Source organism: Coptis chinensis, chromosome 7 (assembly GCF_015680905.1).
Source record: "Coptis chinensis isolate HL-2020 chromosome 7, ASM1568090v1, whole genome shotgun sequence".
Classification (NCBI taxonomy): Eukaryota; Viridiplantae; Streptophyta; class Magnoliopsida; order Ranunculales; family Ranunculaceae; genus Coptis; species Coptis chinensis.
Genome location: NC_141462.1, coordinates 87,537,684 through 87,558,276, shown reverse-complemented (window position 1 = coordinate 87,558,276; position 20,593 = coordinate 87,537,684). Strand labels below are relative to the sequence as shown.

The following is a 20,593-nucleotide window of genomic DNA, read 5'->3' as shown; positions in this document are numbered from 1 at the left end:
AATATTATAGCCAGAGATCTGCAGGGGTGGATTTGTGGCCAGTGATCCTGATGGGGTCCCACATCTTATAGCGCAAAACAATTTGTATGCCCTACGTTTTTATGTTCCTAGGATTAAACCATGCTCATTCTGTGGTGGCAAGTTGGGAATTGCTTTTGTACCTAGGATTAAACCATGCTTTAGATTGTGATCCATGCTCATGCACTTGGGTTATAGTGGTAAAATTTTGGGAATGTTTGGACTGGAATGTATACATAGTTTCTTCACCAAACAGGTCTTCTTTATTTTCATTTTCATTTCATGTGATGTGCATGTTTTGAAGAGGATTATGTAGTTTCTACAGTCTTCTAATCAGCTAATCTGGGCTCTATTAAAAATTTGAAACTTGGTTGTGTGCATAATAACTCCATTGAAAATGAGTTTGGAAAAATAACAGAAGGCGTGTTGGATGCGGTTTCTTGTGATATAGGAACACCTTTGAGGCTTTTACATGTTATCCAAGGTTGGTGCAATGTCGAAGCTAAGAATTCACTAAAAGTGACCGAGAACAAGTATTGAGCAACGTGTTTCCCGCGTTTTGTTATATTATAAAGTAATATATGTGTATAATAATTAAAATCAATAAACAATTACAATTATAATTATGAAAAGATAATTTCACTAGAGGTTAATGGAGATGCTCTTGGCGAGGAGTTTAGGGGTTATGTGTTCAAAATCATGGGAGGGTGTGACAAATAGGGTTTTTCAATGAAGTAGGGTGTCATCACTCTTGACTCCTGGGCCCTGGCTGTGTTTGCCTTTTGCAGCACAGAGGCACTCCCTACTTCTGTGGACACGGAAGGCGCACTAGAGAGAGGAGAAGGAAGTCTGTTCATCGTAGCAACTTTAATGTGTTTTTATTACCATCTTCAAAGTTTGAATTTGCCTTGATAAATTTTTTTTTTTTTTTTAAAAAGTACTCCTGCTCTTGTCTTTACATGGACCAATTATGGGGAGTTAATTAAGTGATGGTCTAAGATTGTGTAGAGAATGTTAAAATAGAGGTTGTTGCTTTAAATAGAAGATGTTTTATATACGGCCATTTCATCTACCTCTTTAATATATATCATTTTGTGGCGTATATAGATGTTCTGGTGAAAAAGAGGTCCGAGACGATTGAGCAAGCAGCTCCAATCTCCGTCGATGAGGTAGCAGGTTCAACAGGTTGTCATCCACAGAGTCCACCTCCTATTGTGACTACTGTGGAAAGCACCAGGGATTGTGGAATGGATGGTAAGTCGATAGTATCTTATCATCCTTATATATTTGTGTATCATGAAAGTTAAATTTTTCCCAAAATTTTTATAAGGTATAAGAACTTGAGGACTTATCATCTAAAATGTTTATTATTTCCCTATCTAGATGGTCCAATGAAGAAGAAGCCAGATATGGCCAAACAGAGAGAAATCCAAGCAATTAAAGCTGGCCCCCCAAATAAAACTTGTATGCGCCGACGACCCGGACATTCTTCACTTAATGTCACTCCAGGTAGTTTGTCTAACCAATATTAATTTTAAATTTCCTAATGAGATTGTTATCGTCACGGCGTGGGGCTTTTATAAGCCACACTACTCTGAAGCATCTTATTATTGCAAGTGGTAATGACATGAATTCAAAATATTTTTAGAGCTCCTCTAACCTGATTACAATGTCACCGTGGAATACCAAAAGTATCAAAGAAAATACCCGCAGAAAAAGAAGACTTTGAAGGAGACAAATGCATTGCCGACACAACTTGGTGAAACTCTACTAACACTTAAAGAATATTTTATGTTTTCGTGCTAAATAACAACCTATTTCTATTTCCTACATAAATAGAATTACTACATGTAAGATCTATCTTTCCCTTCTGGACCCCTTAGGGAGGCTGAAAAGTCAGCTGCTCTATTAGACTTTTTTTTAAAAAAATTAACAACCTTCACTTGGCTAAGCTGTTGCATTAACTCCCAAATCTCTATCGCCTCATTTTCAACAGACCATGGCATGGTTTATGTCTTGTTAAGAATGTCGAGTCAGTTGCAATCTCTATCTTCTTATAACCTACCTGGTAGTATACACAATTTCAAGCCATTAAGATCGAATAGCTTGTAATTCCTTATGTAAGATTGTTCTTGTACGACCTAGCTTCAGCTGTATAGCACATTATACTAGTTCCCATTAGGTCTATGACTATGCCTCCATGTCTTGCTCCCTTAGGTGCTACGCTTCCATTAGTCTCGACGACCAGCGATGCTGGGATCTTTGGGATCCCATGAACACACCTGTACAGTCAGGGGGGAAGAAGCGATACCGGTCTGGCAAAGGATGTAAAAAGAACAAGCACCTGTCAGAGTAACTAGGTCAAAGAGGCAACTGTTACAGGAATGAGAGCTAGGTTGCTAAGCTTGGGAATAAAACTTGTTTTTCGATGATTGAACTTTATAACTTATGTCCATATCTGTGTAAGTTGTGTGATGGAGGTGCAATGTTGGATAGTTGATGTGGTACCATTGTAGGTAATGTGGGGTAGAGTTCTAGGTAAAAATAGGGAACTTTTTCTTTTTGTTAGAGGTTACTTTCGACATATCAATTGTAATGTCGCAGGTTGGATATCGTGTATTAGTTCTTAGATGGAGTATGCTTTTTAGTATCCAGAACATGTGTGTTATACAAACCTAGTGGAAGGTTCTGATGTAAGTACCATCAGAACTCAGAAAGTCCCTAGGTATTATCTTTGGACCTCTTTTAGAAAGTTGTATAGTAAGTATCATTTGTTAATGATGTAAACCTTTTGATAGCTATCGGACACAAAAGTATATATTTAATTTGTGTTTTCGGTAATGGCTTTGTACAAGGTGCTTGGATGATCTTTAATTAGTCAAGACATTTAAGTTCTTTGGCGTACTAAGTCTTTCTATTGCAGTGATCTCATTTTTGTCAACCAGTTATTTAACTGCTCTGGCATTCGTCGAGATGGTTAAGTAGCTGGGTTAATGACTGAGAAGTATATTATTTTAATTTTCAGGTTATGACAGGTCTTTGATATTTATGAAATGTTGAAAATACAAAGGAGACTCTGTTGAAATTTTTCTAGAAAAGTCATGTATCTTAGGTATATAATTGTTTCAGAATTGGGGCGTGTTTATTGATGGAGCCTTTGTTTTTTATTTTGATTTACTTTATTTTTTTAAAGAAATTAGATGGCTACTCAAGTTAGATTAGGTACAACATAAGTACTCTACACATGAAAAGAAAATGACAACATAAGTATTCTACTCATGTTAGATTAGGTAGAACATAAATATTATGTATTGTATAGCTTACCTTCATAATATCAAATTGTAAACTTGTATTGTTTTCTTTTCTTATTGGTAATTAACATACATTTGGACTTCATTTGATGGAGACAACCATAAAATAAGAGAAAAGATAATGGACTTTCTACTAAATTGTAATTAGGTTACTACATGCAATGCCATTTGGTAGTCCTAGTATCAAATAATAGCATATATACTAGGGCCTCATATAGTATAAAGTAAGACAAGTAAGTATGAAAAGAAATGTAAATCAAAATGCAGAAAAACATAATGTGAGAAGCCCTCATCTTCTTTCAATCATTATAGCATGTGTCTATGATACAATAAATAGCATATGAGAATTGTGGTTGACTGGTTGTAATGTAGTTTGGTGTTTCACTCTTGGGTTGCTCTTAAGTGTTTAAGTTTGTGTTTCAATGCCTAAACATTGTGGTTTGGTTTTTGAATCACGACTATGTTTTTAAATGAAATTATGAGTATATTTGGTACTTAAGTGTTCACATTCAAATTACAGGTATGTGTGGTACTTGAGTGTTCACATTCAAATTACGACTACGTTTTCGCGTTCAAATTATCATCGACATATTTCATTATGGTGTACACATTGGAAAAGACTCTTATTCCAATATAGCTCTACCACTTTTCCATCGCTCGAAATACTTATTAAATCTAATATAGTGATTTAATGGGAGTATGCTACAGATAGTAGTTTAATAGGAGTATGCTAGAGATAGTAGTTTAATAGTAGTATGGTACATCTAGTGGCTCAATTGGAGTATGCTACATCTACTGTTTTAATATAAGTTTGTCAATACATTTGTTCCCTCCGTATGCTCCAACAGTATAACCCGTCCCTCCTTTTACCTTTCCTCTTCTTTTATAAACAGCATCAACATCTAGGGTTAGGGTTGAGGGTTTTTACCTTTTTTTTTAAAAAAAATTCTCAGTTATTGCTACTGCATAAGATCCAATCAAGCATAAGAGCACGTTAATTTTGCAAACATGAAGGTAATTTCCCTTTAAATTCATGAGTTTGATTAAGTTTAAGTTTTAGGGGTAAATAAGAGAAAATTTTGAGTTATTGAGTGTCATTCTTCACTTAGAATTTTATCAAGTATAAAGAGCACGAAGAATTTGATCTTTGAAATGTTAACAGAGATAAATTTTAATGAGGAATTTTAATTTATCAAGTATAAATAGCATGAAAAAATTTGTTAGTTATATGAAGGTTTTCCTTCCTTCATGGATTAGTAATTCTTGAATAATTGAACTTGGTTGAGCTATTGGTCTGAAGTAGCCTATTAAGAAGTTTAATTTCTGCATTAGTTGCTGATCGAGACATTTGTTCATTGTCGCTATTTTCATGAGTTTCAAATTGAGAAGTACATATTTCGTTCACCACGGGTTGAATGTCAGGTATGTGATCAACTTGGACACTCAGCTATTGAGTGCCAATTTATGTACTCTCGCTATAAAGAAGCTACACGTGATGGGATCCGATTATTGGGCAAATCGCAAACAACAAGCAATCCAGGAAGGAAGTACTTGAAGTGCCAGTATGATTCATGTCGAAGTTATTTGCAATGGTTGGATAAAGCTGTTTCTGATCAACTTTTTGGATCAAGCTCATCAACAAACGAATGCTTTAAGTGTGGTCAGCCAGGCCATTGGATGAACGAGTGCCCTTGGGTAAACTGTGAATGCAATACAAAAGACTGTAAGGGGAGGAGGATTGTTAAGACTACCAAGTATGGATTAAATGTTGGAGAAAAGTATTTGAAATGCAAGAGCTGCCAGGGATTTCAATGGCTTCGTGATGCAGTGAAGATGGCATCAAGAAAGAAAACAACCACTTTGACTGCGGAACCCATTGTTACACTGAAAATGACTCTGTCTGAATTCTCAAACCTAAAAATAAATTGAAAAATGTAATGTGTAATGCAAAGTTCAACTTTGAACTTCTGCACTGTTATAGCTTTGTAACATGGCTCCTTGTAAGATGTATTCTAACATTTTTCTCTCTTTTTCTGATTGCAAGTTTTAGTTTGGTAAGATGTAACCTGACATTTTTATGATTGCAACTCTATAATGCTCACGATGTATGTATTTGAAGCACTCGACTCGACAAGCGCTTGACAACTTTTTTAAACTGAAGCACTTATCTGTGTCTTTTTGCTCATTTTGATGTAACTTTTTCGGTAATGGCCCATTTTGTTATGTCTGTTCAGCCATGCTAGCAGTTAAGATACAATCTGATGTAACACGTTTGCACTGTGAACACATGGCAAGTATGAAAATAACCTGTCAGAACTCCATAACTCTCTTTTTAACATAAATCTTCTTTACTATATGGAATCCATAATGTAGTGACATACTGTCACACCCCAAATTTCCAGACAATATTTAAAACAATTATATTCAATTATCTGGAAACCCGAGATGAAACAAAACCCAAAACCCTGTTATCAAACACGATATATATACAAAACTGAAATCAAAAGAAAACTAAAAGGGACAATCCTTAAATCACATTACTAAACTACAAAGAAACTGGCCAACTCTATTACATCTATCTCAAAACAAATCCGTACCCTTCAGAAAATCTTAAACCAGAAGACTCCAAAAGCAACTCCAAATCACGTGTCCTTATCCACTGCACTTCACCATCTATGTTCCCAAGAACACACCCACGTTGCAAAACAAAGCAAACATGGGTCAGCAAATTGAATTTGCTGGTATGAGTAGACTAACAACAAAATATATATACTAATCTTTCAAATGAATAAATATAACATTACCAACAATTTCAACTTGGAAGACAATATAGTTCCGTTTTCCAAAAACGGCGTGTAGTTTCTTCCCAAGTAAGATTTCACCCCCAACATACAAATTCCAAGAATCTCATATAACAGTACTCGTCATTCCAACTTTCCAAAACAACTCACAATACAATACCACTTACATTCCATTTATTAAATGTACATATGATAACCTAATTAAATTTGAGTTTGGTATACCTTACCTTTAAGCCAACACGTCGTCTTAGGGTAGGATATTTACGTCCCTGCAGAAAAGATTAATAGATCCTACCCTCCTACAAAACAGAGTTAGACATCAAAATAAAATGATTTATCCCAGCCAGTCAAATTTCCATTCATAATCAAACCTCATTTAAGACATTGAAGTCTAATTGATGTAACCTGGTTCGTCCCGTATCTTTGGGGAGTACCACTTATCATAATACCTATATCAAGGGTAGTCATTCATATGACATCATTACGTTATAAAGTTTCTGCATGCATAACCATAGATCTCATACTATCACAAGTCATTAATAGTTTCGTAATAACATATCAAGTTATAGTCAATTCACAGTCACATAGAAATCACAATCATTTACTAATATTATTCACCGTCACACTTCATATCCATAATATCACACAATTCATATATTTTTACTTTAGTATCACTCGTCTACTTATGAGAACGAGGAAAAGTCACAACCAAGAAGTACATTCATCCCTCGTGAGTATCAACTCATACAAACCACGTATATATTTCTCATAAGAAATTATATACATCATATGCAATAACTCCATCACACGTAAAAATCAATATTTTACTTTGCTTATTAATTATCTCGTTAACTCATTTATTCAAAGACACAGCCCAACCTTTAGTTCCTACTCCACGATTTGCACTACACACATTTGCCAAATCACACATATCCGTGTGCCTCACTCACACCGAGTACCACTACAAGACATATGTCCCAAGTGGGATATCGCCTCCAGGAAACATACTTTCATCTTGTAAACTCGTAACTTGTGAGTCACAGCCATCTCTGGGCTTTCCATACACATAATCACAAAGCCTCCTTTGGGCATAACAAAACATCAGGTCATTCATGGCACATTCAATGAATACCTTGGGTCATTCCCGCCACATTCAAGGAATACCCATCATAACACTAACGGGCCATTCATGGCACATTCAATGAATGCCCTGAGTCATTCCCACCACATTCAAGGAATACCCAAACCTACATTCCCGTACATTCAAGGAATACGACCAACCCGCAAGGCGAATACCTTAGTTCCTCTCTAGGGCAGTCCAAACGATTGGGTCATTCATGGCACATTCAATGAATACCCATCTATCACATGACATCACAAGTCATAAACATTTCTTTTCATTACCAAATCCTGAGGCGTGGAGAGTTCTAAAGATGTGGGCGACACATTAAAACATTATTATCACTTATAATTATACTAGCATTACTCATGTCAAAATAGACCACATATGCAGAGAGTCATTTTCGCACGTCAAGGCAAATCAAACACTTAAATATCATTGAATGTAAACAGACTTATAATCAAACAAATACAATTTACATAACCACACTCATATACACAATATCGTAAACAAATAGTTCATTAGCCCAAATTCAAGTCCACACACACTAATGTCCAAAACAGATCCACATATACTAAAGTATATATTCATATACAACTTCTATCTCACACATATATATTTATGTAGTCTCAAAACAACAGTAATTTCTAACACAATCACATAATTATCACACAAATTAATATATACATTATAGATATAGTGTAGTATAGTGTAGTGGCTGCACTTTTGCTCAAAGCCTGCCTACGTATCCAAATCTTTCAAGATTGGAATCAAGCCTTCGTAGTTCTTACCAGCCACATAGTCAATGCTATAGTTTTTCCTACATTTATCCAAATGACATGTAACTTTATTATTTAGAAACTAAGGTATGTAGATATACTTTTTCATGTAGAACTCGAAGTCCCAACCTCAGCCCATCTAGAAGAAAACTTAGGTCGAAAACGGTAAAAATCTTAATCTTCAGCAAATTAGATTTCTGACGGACTATCTTACGAATGACACAACGCTTTCCACGGGTGTCCAAACACATCGAGGCTTTTTAGGTTGAAAAGCTGACACACAGAACTTACTTTATTATGTTTTATAAAAATACCCAATCTCATTCTAAACATTCGATAACTAAGCTCGAACACAGTGCGCAGAAACTGATTTCTGATGCACTATTTTCTGCCAGTCAAACTTCCAAACACCATAATTAATTCCACGGGCCTTGGAATGCAATGAGGCCAATTGGAATAGAAAGCAGACTTCCAGATCTTACTTTTTCATGTTTTCATAAAAATCTAGTTCAAACTCTAACTAAAATAAAACTGGACTTGAACACAGTGCGTAGAAACTGATTTCTGACGCACTGTTTTCTGTCGACCAAACTTCCGGACATCATATCTATCACCACAGACCTCAGAATGCGACGAGGCCAATTGGGTTGGAAAGAAGACTTCCAGACCTTACTTTCTCATGTTTTAAAATAAAACTAGTTCAAACTCTAACTAAACCAAAATTTAGCTCGAAAACAGACCAGCGCTAAGACATCTAAGGCACGCCCAGACTATATCCGGGCAAGGAATAGGTGAAAGGAAAATAGGTAGAAGGGATATTTCTAAACTGAGATTCATGCCAAACATCTGTGTCCAATCCCCCAGAGGATGATAAACCCAAAATGGAACTAGGTGCTTCAGAAAATGTTGGGAGAGGCATTAAAAGAGAAACTACTTATATCTACTTGTCTACGCCTTGCACTCTTTCACGAACTTGTTTACAATCCAATATAGAAACTCATGTAACAAGTTAATATTGTTATCTAACAACCAAGTTACTAAGCATAGTATATAATCATATCATGAGGCTAATAAATTTCACTATTAAGTCCATGACTTACTATCAGCTAATAAATTATCTCTGTTTAATATAAATGTGTGGAGATAACTACAGTCTACAAATATCTTTACACCGACCCACACACACAAAAACCAGGATATGACTAACTGCTTTAACTCAATTAGACATCACAGACCAAGCAAACAGCCACACACACGAGACAAATTTACTTGGCTCTAGAAGTTTGAGAGGCAAATATTTAATGCACTAAAGAAAACAATTAATAAATCAATTATAAAAAAAAAATAAAAAAAAAAAAAAAAAAAAAAAAGGTTTAGACTACTCACCCGAGATTGCAAAAACATTAGTTAGAGTCTGGTAAAGAAAATCGGAAAGTGATGCCGCACCGAAGCCGCCAATACCTCTTTTTCTTCTATTTTCTTTTCTCTTTGTTTTTAAACATAGAACTCTCTCTCCCCTTTTTAGAGCACGTCCCTTCTCTTTTTATTTTCTTTTTCTTTTATAAAAAAAACTCTCCCCAAAAACAAGAACGAGTGTTTGGTAAAACCAAAACACCCGAAACCCCCATCCCTTATTTCCAGCAACTACTAATCCCACTTCCCACGTTTTTATGATTCTATCTTTATCTCTATCTTTATCTTTTCTTTTTATTATTATTTAATTTTATATATTTAATAAAAATAAGAATAAAAATAGGGTTGTTATACATACAAAACAAAGTTGCACTAATTAGACGCAATCTCAGGTAGTATGCCGACTTTTTAGGAAAAATAGTTTGAGATACAATGGTTTTATCATATGATTAAACACAAACTTTTATCATATAATTAAACGCAATCTCAACACCAGTTTTGTAGCACTTAGGTAAAACTATTATCAAATGGCGTCGTTGCTATCTTAGTTGTGTTTAGTTTCATTTCCTTTAGTAGTGTTAATCCTGCCAAAATCCCATTAAACCCACCCACCCTTGTTTGGTTCTAACTGTGGTTGTTTTCTTCAGAACTGATTTTTTTTTCACAGAAATACACTGAGCGCACCACGTCACTCATTGGCCTAAATTCATAGCGCACCACGCGCTGAAGTGCCTGGACTTTGAGTCAAGCAAGAGCGCACTCTGCGCCCTTGCAAAGGCAAATGAAACTCAGAGTATCATACTATTGAATTATATGTAACTTCGAGTATCATATTATGGAATATGTGACTAAGTGTAGCATATTATTGAAGTATTATGCGATTGATAGTATCATATTCCTGAAATATATGAAACTACTAGTATCATATTATTGAATATGGGATTAATAGTATCATACTATTGAAGTCTATGTAACTTAGAGTATCATATTATTGAATTTGTGACTAAGAGTATCATATTATTGAAGTATTATGGGCTTTATAGTATTATATTCCTGCAATATATGTAATGAATAGTCAAGTATCAAATTTCGTACAAAGTATCATATATGTAACTTTGAGTACCATATTATTTACTATGTGAGTAAGAGTATCATATTACTGAAGTACCTAATCCTGGGTTGTATAGGACATGGTTTGAGTATGACAAGTAAATAACGGGATTTCCTAATACTTTGCACGAAAGTTTTGCTTCTATAGAGGAAGGACAACGAGCTATAGAAGGACAACGAGCATGGACTCTGTACAATAGTCAACACAGTGCTTCACCGCACCCTTTAAAAAGCCACATGAAACTATGTCTCGAGCTAATAGGTCATAGGTGCTTCCTGAAGCTCCAATTGTCCCACCGAATTTTCCATCAACACTATCTCCTATTCCAGCTGTGCCTAATCTCGTTCACTAGATTCTATATGTCATTTATTGTTCAATACTAATGTATATGCTATCTGTAGTAGTTTAATTAAAGTATGCTACTATTAGTGGTTTAATGGGTAGCTTAGTGACACAATTGAAACTTCTTCATCCCGGTTATTCGATTTTATCCTTCAAAATATGTAGCTGAAAATCCTGCGCACGCGAAATTTGGGAAAAGAAAACAAAAAAAAGGTGAAAATTTAAGCGGGATTATTTTCAGCCCGTGCCTCATCCGCTGCCACTATTGGGTAATAATCATCTTCCTTCTTGATTTCTTCCTCGATTTCTTCCTTTTCAATTCGTGAATAATAAGATATTTTTTGTTCAATCTCCTAGTATTTTTGAAGTTAGTTGCTTTGGTACCGAAAAGGACAGACCTGTATTCAATATTTCAACACGAAATTGTTTGTTATGTGGAAGAAAGATTGCTTTAGCCGAGGTAACTAATAATTAGGGTTTTTAATTCTTTGGAAATGGGGTTTGGTTAATCAAAAACAGATTGGCATGTTTCATGTTAAATAGTTGTTTGTTGTTGTTTAACCTTATAACTGTTTATTTCTTATCTGTTGAGATCGTCTCAACCTTCAATGAGTTCACTGTAAAATTGTTATTATGTTTTTTTAGTGTTGGATTTTCTGGTTTTAATGGTGTTCTTGTGTGTATCCTGAATGACCTTGCTTTCTTTTTGAAACCCTTTGTGATTCTAATGAATATCATGTATACATTAAAATGATGAGTTCGATGGAACATGTCCTTTCTGTAATTTTGTATAAGTCGATTTGATTACTTGCTGAATCCTTAAACAACAAGTAATAATTGGAGTAGGAGTTTTCTAGGTGAAAATTTTATATCATTGTACTGAATCTTACTTGATCATGTAAGGTGTTTCGTTTGTATTAAGTGATTAATGTTAATATGTAACTTGTAAAGTTTTGTCAAATCATGTAAATGGTAAATTGGAGAAAGTTGATTATTACTACTAGCTTATTATCATTATTGGTAAGTGAATTGGTCGGTGTCATTTGAAGTGGAAGATTTGATGTGGATTGAGGAAAGGTGAATGGCAAAAAGGCAGTTTACACCCTTGAGCTTGTCGCGCTTTACCACTTACCCCCCAAACTTCACTTTAGGTAATTTTAACCCTGGACTGGTAAAACGTATCCAGCTCTATTTTTCCAATTCATTTCCGGCACCTGAAGAGTGACGTGGAATTATGTTTTCTTACGTGGCAAAATTAGAAATTCCACGTAAGAAACATAATTCCACGTCACTCCACGCCACTCTTTAGGTGCCGGAAATTAACTGGAAAAATGGAACTGGATACGTTTTACAAGTCCAGGGTTAAAATTGCCTAAAGTGAAATTTGGGGGAGGGGTAAGTGGTGCAACGCGACAAGTTCGAGGGTGAAAACTACCTTTTTGCCGAAGGTGAATCAACTAGTTTGTTCAATTCCTATTTATGCTGAATTAATGTGTGCTCTAGAACATAAGTTTGATGGAAGAAGTCCAACATGTGGATGAAATATTTTTTTTCAAAAGCTTGGAAATTAAATTTGTTTTAGTGTAACAAGACCTTATTCCATTTATGAGACTAAGAATTGCATGATATAGATCGAGTGGAATGTTTTGTGGTCCAAGTTGGATTAGTTTATTGCTAAGGAGTATGGATGCTTTTAGATGAGCAAGGGAATTGGCAAGTAAATAAGTTTGGAACATAGTCCATGGCCTATAAGTTGCATTTTATTTCTTAATCATCATTTATAGAAGCTATGCCATTCGTGGTAATACGATTTGTGTTAGATTAGTCTTTTGTGTTAGAACTTGCTGATTGCTTTGTTTGAAACGATTTTTGTTTGCAGTTCGCACTGTTTGGTCAGTTTATGGTCTTTACTAAATAGTTGGTCTTCATATTGAAAGTGGATAAGTAGTAATATAGTATAACATGATTGCGGATTTCCAAATCATTGCTATGCTAGTTCTATGAATAAGACAGTGATAAGACAGTGAAAACAGAGTGGATAATTATACTTCATCACTTTCTAAACAAACTAATAGTAACAGTTCTAGTACTAGTGTTACTAGTGGTAATAGTACTAAAGATGAGAAATTGAAGAATAACAAAGTGGGAAGTTTTAGTTCTTTGATGCATTGTGATATCTTTGATGGGAATTGGGTAAAGGATGATTTTTACCCTCTTTACTCACCTGGTTCTTGTCCTCTTAATTATTGATGAACAATTTAATTGTTTCACAAATGACCGACAAGATGGTGATTTTCATAAATATAGATGGCAGCCCAAAGGTTGCAATATCCCTAGGTAAAGGTTTTAATAATATATTTCAATGTTTTTAATTAATTAATGAAGCTGTATAATTTGAATCTCATCACTTTGGGTTTTGAATTTTGTACTAAAGCATTGTTCTTGAAGTGAAGTTTTGGGTTTTGGTGTTTCTTTCAAATTATGGGTTACTTGTGTTGGTGCTTAGATCTAGTCTATTGTTATTGTTGGTCTTCTCGCTCCAAAACTGATTAAGTTTGATGAAGTTCTCATTTATATACATGATTGAATGTATAATTTGTATGGAATTTTCTTTTAGGTTGCCGTTTGACCTTCTTGAGAAAGTATTTCTATGTTTCCTCTACGTTAAGGTTGCTGTGTATATCGGAAATGTCTTGGCACTTCATATGTCCAAACCTGAAAGCACAAGTGTTCACATACAAGAGTGGGCAGTAGGTGTTTGTCAATTGTACAGCGGTTTGTTTCCTTGAATGGTGTGAACGACATACTTCAAAATTGTCTTTCGTGTTGAACAAGCACCAAATCAGAAACTTATATTTTTGGATAACTTGATATGGAAAACAGGCATCTCTTCTCAACTACTTCTACCCTTATAGGCATTCACCTTAGCACACACATACGAACTCTTTGTGACTAGACAAGGCAGCTTAAGACAGTTTTTAACAAGATTTGGCACCCTATTTTGAATTTACATATTTCAAATACAGCGAGGATTCTTGTAATATTATCTGATAGTTTGATAGGGAGTAAATTGATATTATTTGGGGTTTCTCAGAACCTTTGTTGTTATCATTTACTTTAGGTGTGTCAAGCATGTCACCTATGGTCTGGAAAGTAGACTTCTTAGAGCAGATTAGATGCAAGGAGGGAACAACCTAAGGTATGAGACATACACTTAGTCTAGCTAGAATAGTGTAATGCCAAATTTGTGAATCCGACATATATTTAATTTCTTTTATGTCTGGTAATATTAGATGCACCAATCCAAGATCACAAGAAATACAATGTTGTTTTGGTAATAGGTATGGGAATAGGAACACCATTGTGAAGGACACGTGAACTGTGAACAACATGCAGGCCAATGGAGAACGTGGACTTAAGGTGGGATTTCTAGGGGATAATACAACTACCACTGTTTCTGGTTTTTTGCTCTGCATTTTATATGGTTAGATTCAATGCGTTCTTTGCTATGCTTGTTACCATTGTTAATTAGCCTGTTATTTTGTTTGTTGTGTCTTTCATCTTTGATTCATTGTTTCTGGCCTTAATTTGGCTTGGCATTTTGACCCTTGAAAGTCCATTGGCGTGGGATCCATATTTGGAGGTTGTGGTACTGTTTGTGTTGCTTATGGTGGTCGTAGGTCACAATCCTTTCCCACCATTGAAGTGGAAATCCTGCCTTTTTTCTTTATATCCGGAATTAATGATTGGTTTTGTCTACAAGGATTTTGGATTTTCTCATAACAATCAAATTATATCTGGAAAATTGCTCCTCATTATAATATCCATATCAAATAAATATGATTTTGTTAAGAGCTACTTCATCGAATGTATATCTTTGGAAGCATTGATGTTAAAAGAGTATCTTGATTTAAAGAAGAACAAATGAAAGGAGTTGACGCTAAAAAGTGGCGAGTACAAAGGAAATAGAGGCGTAGGTTTTTGTTTCTTATTTTGATTGAATTAGTACTTTTTTTTTTTTTTTTTTCTTATTCTTGACACATCTCGGTTTATTAGAAAAAGGTTGTACTAAGTGAAGATCACTTGACACATTTTCCTTCGCATACTATGTCAATCTTTATAAGCCAAGGACCCATAAGTGCAAAATTTGTTTTCATTAGTTAGGTAATTGATGCACCCCCATTTTTAAAGTATATTATTAGTATACATTCTAGTCAATGTAAGAATCGCATTGTGAGGATGAATCATTTGTACTTGTTCCTTTTGTAATTAATTTGTTGCTAGTTTATTCCTAGTTCATTACAATTCTAATAACCTCTTGCTATATTCAGGTTGGTTACCTATGTGGCTATGTGCATGGATGTACTGTTCTAATAAACTCTTGCTATATATTCATGCTGGAATTTTTCTGGTCTAGTACAGCCACTTGTGGAAACAACATTTGGACAGGTTATTTGAGCTCTTCTCATCTGAAAACTCAAGGTAACATGTGAGACATTGCTCTAGTTGAAGACTCTGTAGTAGCTAAAATGGCTAAGCCTGTAATTGCTAAAACCGGCAAACCGACGAAGCAAAGGCTTATTGATGAGTTTGCAAAGTATCATACACTAAGTCGGTAATAGTATGACATTACTTGATATATACAATTAAGACAAAATCACTTAAGTGACTGATTATACTTAATGTGTTCTATTTTGCAGTTAGTGCTTGAATCTATTGCTTTTTGAGTGGTTCCTATTGCTCTTTCTTAAACAAGTGTGTCTGCACTTGTTTTATTACACAGACTATTGGAAGTTTGGAACCCCTTGGCTGAAGATGTGAGCAATTTTAATCTTATCTGCTATTAGATCCATCTTTTTTTTTTTTTTTTTTTTTTTTAGAAGAAGCTAGGGGTTAAGGATACCCCAACCTTTATTCATAGATCAGCTAACTTTTGGGTACACAGTTCCTTCTTTATCCTCCCTTACAATGGAATCTAGAATGGAGTCTAGGGGAGGTATAAAGTACACCACATCCATATCCGAATAGTCATAGACTTTAGACAAGTAATCGGCTGCCCTATTACCTTCTCTAAAAATATGAACTATTCTAACAGACACAAACAAAATACTAAGGCTCTTAAGCTCAGCTACTAGATTCTTGCAGTGCCACGGTGCTTGCTCCTTCCCGTTTGCTATGTTTACAGCTCTAAGAGAATCAGATGCAACTTTGATATACCTCGCACTGATCTCGAGAGCAGCCTTTAGACCAACAACTATGGCTTATAGCTCCTGGTATAAGACTGAGATTTGTCTCAATCTGCCATAATATGCCACCTTCAGTTGACCGTCTTCATCTCTTATCAGTCCACCATATCTTGCGATGTTGTCCTTCACCGACCCATCAGAGTTAAGTAGCAACTCGCCAACTTCTGGTCTTACCCAACTACACCACCTGGTTTCCTTCTGTTGGTATCTTGGGGAGATACCCAACCTCTGTAAAAGAATTCTCAGCTGGATATTGTCAGTCACTTCTATCAAGCATTTGGCCAAGTATTCCTTCATAGTGTGTTTTAGATTATCACTGACCTCTTTTCCTGTCTTGGCCCATCCCTTTTGCCTTCGCCTGTTCCTTTCACACCAGATGGCATGCACCGCAGCACAAATCAGGGCCCTAACCACTTCTGAGAACATAGAATTGCATCTACGGCACCGCTAAACGGGTAGTTCCATTCTTCTCGTGACCCCAGGGCTGTCTTTGGTAAGCCCAACTTTCCTTCACTTCCTCCCAAATTGCCTTCGAGAACTGGCAGTCGAAGAAGAGATGTGACGTACTCTCTTCATGAAAGTTTCATAAGATGCAGACCGACTGAGACAGGAGCTTCTTCTGCTTCAACCTGTTTTAGGTAGGTAAGCATCCAGCGAAAGCCTGCCAAGTAGTAAAGGAATGTTGTGGCTCCGACAACTTCCCCCACACCAATTTGAACCATTTTACCTTCGGTTTGATGTTTTTGATAACGGCATAAGCAAACTTGACACTGAATTCTCCTGTACTGCTCGGTCCCCATATAACAGTGTCCTTGTCTAAGGAGTTAATTCCCGTTCCCATGATTAGATCCTTAACTTCCCCAGGTAGCCCTTGTAACACATGGTTCCAATGATTGTCTTCTATAATGACACTCACCTTTGCATTCTCTGGAATGATCTCTCCTAGATTGGCTCGAGCAGTGGCCATTTGGATTAGAGGAACAGAGTGGCACTAAGGGTCATGCCAGAAGCTTGTACTCTCCCCATTTACGATAAAATATTTTACAAACTTCATAGCTAGTTGTCTATGCTTCAGAATGCCTCTCCACACCCACGATGAATCTGTTGGAACCTTCATAGTCCAGAAGTTCCTCCCTCTTATTTGTTGGTCCCATGTCCAATTGACCCATAAAGAGTCTCCTTTCTGTGCAATCTTCAACACTAACCCACATATGGCAGCTTTATTCCATGTGAGAGGATCTAGAATCCCCAATCCACCCTAATCTTTCTCTAGCCTTAGAGTCGCGTGACTAGCATGGTGCATGGTCCTCTTCATGTTTAGCCCAGCCCATAGAAATCTATTACAAATCTTCCCAACTCTTTCAAGGACCGTCTTTGGTAGCACAAAGGTTTGTGCCCAATAAGTTTGAAAAGACGAAAGGACATATTGCACAAGTTGTAGCCTTCCTACTCTAGATAAGGATTTGTTCTTCCAGTTGGAGATGCGCGCAGTGATCTTTTCAATCAGGGGGAGACAGTCCTTTATGCCCAGCCCTGCAGAGGTCAGAGGCAACCCCAAGTATGAAACTGGGGGAAAGATAAGTGCGATGCCTAGGATGTCTGCCAACTCTGTACTTTCTTCAAACGAAATACTGCCAGTCATCATAGTTGTCTTTGCATAATTAAGGTTCAGCCCAATAGCCTGAGAGAAAACTGAGAGAATATCTTTGACTGCATGAATAGAGGCCGGCTCACCTCTACAAAACAAGAGTACGTCATCAGCAAAGCACAGGTGGGAGAGTTGCCTCTGTTTGCACTTTGAGTGGGGGAGAAATGCTTTAGAACTCATTCCTTGGTTTAGGAGACTGCTCAGAACCTCCATGACTAAAACAAAGAGGTATGGGGAGATGGGATCGCCCTGGCGCAGACCTCTTTTGCCATCAAAATAACCTTCTAGGGTGCCATTCACTAAAATGAAATAAGAGGGAGAGGTGAAGCACATCTTTATCCATGTTATGAAGGCTTGTGGGAACTTAAATCTATGAAGAATCAGCTCCAGAGCACTCCATCTAACTGAATCATAGGCCTTCTTTATATCCAGCTCTATGGTACATCTCGGAGACCCTCGCTTCCTTTTGTATCCTCTCAAAAGCTCATGGGCAAGGAGGATGTTCTCTTGTATAGCTCTCCCCGGAACAAAGGCAGATTGGTTACATGAAATCAAAGAGGAAATACATACTTCAGCCTGTTTGTTAGAATCTTAGTAACACACTTGTAGATGATATTACAACACGCAATCGGTCGAAATTCATCTACTCTAGCAGGGGAAATGCATTTAGGTATTAAACATATTAATGTGGCATTTGTACCTTTCTGAATGCAGTTATGTTCAAAAATATGCTTAATAGCTTTTGAGAAATCCTCGTCCACTAGGTTCCAGTACTTTTTGAAAAAGAACGTATTGAATCCGTCTGGTCCTGGAGCTTTGTTATCATCCATCTCAAACAATGCTTGTCTTATTTCTTCTCCTGTAATCTGGACCGTGAGTTGCACCCCCGTTTCTTGATCTACTTCATTCAAAACTAACTTGTTCAGGAACTGTGATGTACAAGTTGCTGTAGACGAAACTCCCTAGATCCTTGTGTAGTATTTTACAAATGCACTCGCCATATCTGCCTGCCCTTCTTTTCTGTTGCCTTCCATATCCTCTATAGCCCACAACCACCTTCGACTCTTATTTTCCTTCATCACATTGAAGAAATATTTATTGCATCTCTCCCCATACTTCATTCAGTCAATATTTATTCTGTGCTTCATATCCATTTCCTCCATTTTGATCAACTGAATCAACCTATCTCTGACAGAAAACTCAAGCGCACCAGCCACCTGATCGAGAGGATTGGTCTTGAGCTGTTCTTGTATCTCATTTAACTGAAGCCTTGCTGCTTTGACTTCCCTTTGTAGGTTTGAGCAGTTCACTCTAGCCCATTGCTTTAAAGAACTCTTAAGCGCTTGATCTTTTTAAACATGTAAGGAGGGCTCCCTTGTGTAGGCATAGTCCAACTTTCCAATAAAGTTGCCTGAAACTCAGAGTGCATACTCCAAAAGTTGCAAAAGTGAAAAGGTGGTCAAGGTCTAACCACGTGAGACATGGTAAGCATAATGGGACTGTGATCTGAGTATGCTCCATTTGTCAAGAACTCTACACTAGATGTGTTCATCTGGTTAGCCCAATATATAGTAATCAGGCATCGGTCCAACTTGGACCATTTTCTAGTAGCTCCATCTCCATTATTTGTCCAAGTGAAAAAACATCATGTAGCTTGGTGGTCATACAATCCAGAATCATTCAAGCATCTGGCAAAAGGTACTGTTTCCCTTGGGTGAACTGGGTCCCTTCCTATTCTCTCCGAGGACAGCAAAACATTGTTAAAATCCCCCATCACGCAGCTTGGAGTCGTAAGGTTATAGTGCAAGGCACTTATTTCCTCCCATAGACATAATCTCTCTGCCCGAGCATTGCTAGCATAAACCACAGTAAACTTAAACTGCCTAGCTTGTTGGAGCATGGTCACAGTACAGTGGATCATCTGAGAACTCTCCACTTGCTTGACTACCTCCAAAACATCAGGATCCCAGGCTAACCATATTCTCCTCGAAGGGTCACTAGAATAATTATTCATGTGCTCCCAGTTTGGACAGCAAATACTCATAATCAACTCATACTTATCTCTTCTAACCTTAGTTTCCAATAAACCCAAACAACTTAACTTCTTCTCTCTTCTAAAGCTATTTAGATCCTTAGCTTTGTTTAAGTCATTCATACCCCTTATATTCCATATACATACCTTCACCATTATTTAAGACTTAGAAGTTTAGTGACCCTTGTTCTTTTTCCCCGACCCTCTTGACCTGCCCGCTTTCTTCTTACCCCCTTTGTTATTCTGAGTCGGCCCTTGTACACTAGGTTCCACCTCCGGTCGACCTGCTTGTTTGTTTCTTTTTTGTTGAGTTTTTTATCTTGTTTCCACTGCAGGGGTTACATTTGATCTTGTTACCATAGGGGCAGAACTGCTATCCCCGAAGAGTTCCTCCTCTAGTTCTGATAAATCATCCTCGAGCTCCTCCCCTTCCTCTACCAGCTGGGCGTACATGTTATGCTGTAATGCATAATTTACCTCCTCCTCGTTTGTTTGCGGAACTTCATGAGGGGGTGTATTTGCTGCAAACTCCAGACTTGGGTGCTCTCCTATTCCTTCTGAGCCCGAAAAAGTACACATCACTCTGCCAGGAGACAGTAGTTGGATTTGGCTCATCCTCTTGCTCTCCCTCAACATCTGCAGCACTGTTCCTGGGTTCTACCCTCACCCTCTGAATGAATGGAACAATTTCCATTCCTGTCGCCATTTCTTCTCTCTGTGGGTTTATGGCATTCTCAACCCTCATAGTCTCACATACATTTTCCTCCTCAGA

General features: G+C 36.8%; 1 protein-coding gene and 1 long non-coding RNA gene across 2 annotated transcripts; one reads left to right on the top strand and one right to left on the bottom strand.

Moving 5' to 3' along the window:
* The first annotated feature begins 11,138 nt into the window (after positions 1-11,138).
* LOC147489684 (uncharacterized) lies at positions 11,139-15,560 on the top strand. Its single transcript, XR_015203082.1, has 2 exons — positions 11,139-11,355; positions 15,227-15,560. It is a non-coding gene; the product is annotated as an uncharacterized LOC147489684 (long non-coding RNA).
* A 3,874-nt stretch (positions 15,561-19,434) lies between these two features.
* LOC147489683 (uncharacterized) lies at positions 19,435-19,977 on the bottom strand. The gene has a single exon (XM_086574702.1). The coding sequence runs from the start codon at positions 19,975-19,977 to the stop codon at positions 19,435-19,437; it is 543 nt and encodes a 180-aa protein (XP_086430828.1).
* Between the last annotated feature and the right edge of the window lie 616 nt (positions 19,978-20,593).